This window comes from Myotis brandtii, unplaced genomic scaffold (assembly GCF_000412655.1).
Source record: "Myotis brandtii unplaced genomic scaffold, ASM41265v1 scaffold133, whole genome shotgun sequence".
NCBI classification, from domain to species: domain Eukaryota; kingdom Metazoa; phylum Chordata; class Mammalia; order Chiroptera; family Vespertilionidae; genus Myotis; species Myotis brandtii.
Window position 1 is genome coordinate 1,448,481 of NW_005354718.1, and position 5,069 is coordinate 1,453,549.

At 49.1% G+C, this 5,069-nt stretch overlaps 1 protein-coding gene across 1 annotated transcript in view; it reads left to right on the plus strand.

Moving 5' to 3' along the window:
- The window catches only part of IVD (isovaleryl-CoA dehydrogenase), a 14,573-nt gene that overhangs the window by 3,298 nt on the left and 6,206 nt on the right, over window positions 1-5,069 (plus strand). The window contains exons 2-6 of the mRNA XM_014534854.1: window positions 322-411; window positions 633-684; window positions 3,118-3,287; window positions 3,740-3,833; window positions 4,010-4,146. Of these exons, the coding sequence (XP_014390340.1) occupies window positions 322-411; window positions 633-684; window positions 3,118-3,287; window positions 3,740-3,833; window positions 4,010-4,146 (543 nt within the window). The remainder of the gene's footprint in view (window positions 1-321; window positions 412-632; window positions 685-3,117; window positions 3,288-3,739; window positions 3,834-4,009; window positions 4,147-5,069) is intronic.

A 5,069-nucleotide genomic window follows, 5' to 3' on the forward strand; every position in this document is an offset into this window, starting at 1 on the left:
GAGAAGGCTGGAAGGGTTGGGTTGGGTCAGTTCATGAAGGGCCTCGGCCTTCTAAGTAGGAAGGAAAGCCATGGAATGATTTTATGTAGGGGAGTGACATTTAAAAAATAATAGTGAAGCTGTCTAGACTGAGGACCTCAAGAAAGAGGGGCGAAGATGATCTCTGAGGAAGCATAAACTACGGGTCTCTTAAGTTTCCGTCTGATGCCTTTTGGGGGCATGTGGTGGAGCCTGTTTTCCTGAATGTGTCCTCGGCAGTGGAGACGCCGTCTGCAGTGGCAATAATGTTAAAGAGGCATCTGTGCACCTCTCTCCCTCTAGCTTCGTCACACCCTCTCTAAGTTCCTGCAGGAGCACCTAGCCCCCCAGGCCCAGGAGATTGATCGAAGCAATGAATTCAAGAACCTTCGAGTGAGTCCTGAGGGGTGCAGGGGGGCAGTCTGGGAGCTGGGCGGTGCTGGGAGTTACACTGCAGCCTGGAAGAACTCATACAGTCTTCTGGTAAATGAAACCTCCTTAAAAAATGCAGCCCCTTTCTGTGAAGGGTTTGGGTCTCCTCGTTCCAGGTGTCCAGGCACCTGTGACTGGCTGCCTTCTCACCACCCACTGCGCTCTCTCCATTCTGTTGGCAGGAATTTTGGAAGCAGCTGGGGAAACTGGGAGTCCTGGGCATCACAGCCCCTGGTGAGTATCGTTTCATTCCCCAGAGAGAACTTTTCTTGTGTGCCCTTTAACACCAGAACTAAAAGAAGCAGGAAAGGAGTGAAAAGACTGTTGTCAAAGAAAAAAAAAAGGATTGTGCCCAAAGAAACCCAGCACTTCCTCCCCCTTGGTCCTAGGAAAGCTCGCATTGACTGTCAGCCCTTCTATTTTCTTAGGCAGTGACGTTGAGATGACAAAGGGATTAGGCCAGTGTGGTTCACTTGGGTCAGGATTACTTGGACTCTTGAAGTCTGCGTGCTGAATAAGCTCCCCCAGGTGATATTGGCAGCCTAGTCCCTTCGTCTAGTCCCTAAGCTCTTAACTCTTCTACCAATAACATCTAGGCACGCAGCTTGGTCCTGGGGCTCATTTGGAAACAGATGAAGTTGTGGAGGAACGCTGAGCCTCCACATGAGGTGGCCAGATGATGTGTTAAATACCCCGTCCCTGGGCCTGCCCTGTGTCCCCTGTGGGTCTTACTACTTGTTTCCAGGGATAAAGGGCAGGGAGCTGGTGGTCTCTGATTTGGATGTTGGCTTCTGAAGGAGAGGCCCGGCCTGGCTTGCAATGCCCAATAAATAGATGAGACTGTGGCCTCACCAGCTAAAGCCTGGGATGGCACAGCCTGCCTCAGCTGGTATTCCTTGGGCATTGGAATGGAGGTGGAAAACAATATACTTCTCCTTACATCTCCCCCTCAACCCCTTGGAGACAGTTCTTGGTTTTGAGCTGACCATAGAAAGTTAGATCATGAGTAATGATAAAATGAAACAACTTAAAAATTAATTTAGACCACCTTCATGGGAAATAGGGGGAAGGCCACTGGAAACTCCTAAACAAGACTTTCTTCCTCTGTGTCTTGGGGGTTTATGAACCTCATAAAGAATATGTTTCTGCCCTAACTGGTTTGGCTCAGTGGATAGAGCGTCGGCCTGCAGACTGAAGGGTCCCAGGTTCGATTCCGGTCAAGGGCATGTACCTTGGTTGCAGGCACATCCCCAGTAGGGAGTGTGTAGGAGGCAGCTGGTCGATGTTTCTAACTCTCTATCCCTCTCCCTTCCTCTCTGTAAAAAAGTCAATAAAATATATTAAAAAAAAAAAAAAAGAATATGTTTCTGAACCAGATGGTATTTTAATGGAAGAAGAAGGTAGTTAGAAATCAGAAACTGCCCTAACTGGTTTGGCTCAGTGGATAGAGCGTCGGCCTGCAGACTGAAGGGTCCCAGGTTCGATTCCGGTCAAGGGCATGTACCTTGGTTGCAGGCACATCCCCAGTAGGGAGTGTGTAGGAGGCAGCTGGTCGATGTTTCTAACTCTCTATCCCTCTCCCTTCCTCTCTGTAAAAAAGTCAATAAAATATATTAAAAAAAAAAAAAAAAAGAAATCAGAAACTTGAAAAGGAAGCCAGATATAAGTTCTGGTTTCTGCCTGATTATCCCGGTGGCTTTTTCCAGTGTCACCACCTGAGCTTTCCTTCCCAGAATTACAGGGGTCGGGCCAGCCTTTCCAGAGAGCCTTGGATGAGCCTGACTTCTTGGTCAAGAGTGAACATGTGCAGAGAATCTCACCAGGGTTTACCCAAATAGCAGGGCAGCGGTTGGTACCAGTGGACCCAGCCACTTTTTATTATTATTATTGATTTCAGAGAGGAAGGGAGGGGGGAGAGAGAGATAGAAACATCAGTGATGAGAGAGAATCATTGATCAGCTACCTCCTGCACACCTCATACTGGGGATCGAGCCCGAAACCAGGCATGTGCCCTTGACTGGAATCGAACCCGGGATCCTTCAGTCCGCAGGCCAAAGCTCTATCCACTGAGCCAGCCATTTTGATTTAGGACCTCCTGCCAAGGAAAAGGCACATTTTTATGAAGAGTTCCGAAATTCCCTAACCAGCATCTCGACTGCACTGCCCACCAGATTTTCTCTCAGGCTGTGGCTCTCCTGTTCCTGTTACTAATCTTGCTTTTTTTTTCTTTTTTTTAACTGTTTTCATTGAGATATAACTGACGTGTAACCTTATGTGTTTAAGGTGTACGACTTATTTATTTGATAGTCCTGTTTCTTTAGGTCCAAACCTATGCTGTGCACATCTCACTTGCCTCAGGCCTTTTACACAAACATCTGTCTTGCACTTCAGGTTCTCCTGCCTTCATTAAGAGGTCTGTCTGGGATAAAGTGGGGGTTGCAATGGCTGTTTTCTAAACCACCTCAGCTGACAGAGGCAGCAAACAGAACCGGTTCTGTGTGTTTGTAGACAGACTCCATGGCATCAACCTGTTGACTCTGTCAGCAAGAACTTGGAATAGGTGCTACAAAGATGTTTCTCTGCTGCCAATAACTGTTAGGATCCTGTCAGTGTCCTGGTTTAACCTGAGCTGCCTTTTCTGTTCCCCTGCACAACCTCTACTCCCAGCCCAGTATGGCGGCTCTGGCATGGGCTACCTGGAACATGTGCTGGTGATGGAGGAAATATCCCGAGTTTCTGGAGCTGTGGGACTCAGTTACGGTGCCCACTCCAATCTCTGCATCAATCAAATTGTGCGCAATGGAAATGAGGCCCAGAAGGAGAAGTACCTCCCCAAGGTGAGGCAATGGGAATGGAGAAACACACCCTGATCTCGGTGCAACCACCAAACACGAGGCACCCTCCCTGTGGTCGAGGGCCAGTCAGATTTGCTTTCCGTCGCACGCTGCCTTGAACCAGATACAGTTAGGAAGGGGTCAGGTTTTTGCTTTCAAATACTTAAGTCAAAAAAATTAAAGATACGGCCAAACCTTCCGAGTTCATCACTGGGCAGCATTTGCAGGGAGCACTCTCAGAAACTGCAGACTAGGACTTGCTTCTGTGCAAAGGGACTAGGAAAAGGAGAGAGATTTTCAGCCTTGTACATACTGGGCTTCTTTTGTAAGACTGTACCAATAGCCTGATCTTTGAGAGAAGTGTGAAAGGGTGTCATGCAAACAGGCAGGAAGTATCTCAGCTCCTGTAGGTACTTCTAAAGTCATAACCAGGCCCTTCGGGGTTTTCTTTGCAGCTGATCAGTGGGGAGTACATCGGAGCCCTGGCCATGAGTGAGCCCAATGCTGGCTCTGATGTTGTCTCCATGAAGCTAAAAGCTGAAAAGAAAGGTGAGGCCTCTTTCGACTTGGGAGCTGAAAAGGCAGAGGGACAATAATTGGGGTGGCCTCTGCTAGATTTCCAGAACTATTTCTAGCTGGGCAGCTTCCTGCTTAGCAGTCTGTGGACTGACTGGCTGAGATGGGCCAACATGGCTGGTGTTAAGTAGCCAAATTCCTGTTCTTAGGAGATTACTACATCCTGAATGGCAACAAGTTCTGGATCACCAATGGCCCTGATGCCGACGTCCTTGTTGTCTATGCCAAGACAGATCTGACTGCTGTGCCCGCTTCTCGGGGCATCACAGCCTTCATCGTGGAGAAGGTGAATGGAGGGGGAGTGCATGTGGGAGGCCTTTGTCTCCTGACAGTGATGCCAGAGAGAGATCCCTTCCCCTGATGGCAAACACGAGCTATCCTGTTTGCCCTGCCAAGGCTCCCTGGGGTGGGGGTGAAGAGCAGACTGAAAGGTGGGTGGCATCAGGGAGGCTGCGTCAAGTCTGAGATTGGTGGAGCCGCCCACCGAGCCAGGCCACACACAGGGTCAGGATGATGAGGACTGAGGAGAACTGGATTTGACAATGAAGGTGTCATCAGGGGGCTGCTGAGAGCAGCTGTGGAAGACTGAAGTGGAAGTGTGAATAGGAATGCGAGTGGAGACGGAATGAAGACTGCACCTTTCAAATCGAGGAAGGGAGAGGGAGAAATAGAAACATCAATGATGAGAGAGAATCACTGATTGGCTGCCTCCTGCATGCCCCCTACTGGGGATCGAGCCTGCAACCTGGGCATGTGCCCTTGACTGGAATCGAACCCAGGACCCATTGGTCCACAGACGGACACTCTATCTACTGAGCCAAACCGGCTAGGGCCAGATCTTGACAATAAAAGCAAGAGGGAGATGGGGCAGAAGGTAGAATGAAAAGTTGGGAGTTTGGCCCTAGCCTGGTTAGAGCGCCACTTCCGGTCAAGGGCACGTACCTCGATTGCAGGCTTGATCCAGGAGGCAACCAGTCAGTGTGTCTCTTTCATATCAATGTTTCTCTCTCTCTGTCTCTCCCCCTCCCTTCCATTCTCTCTAAAAAAAAATCCATGGAAAAAGTATCCTCTGGTGAGGATTAACAACAACAACAACAAAAGTTGGGAGTTTGAGTTTGTTTTTAAGAATGGGACAGATGCCCTAACCGGTTTGGCTCAGTGAATAGAGCATCGGCCTGAGGACTAAAGGGTCCCAGGTTCGATTGCAGT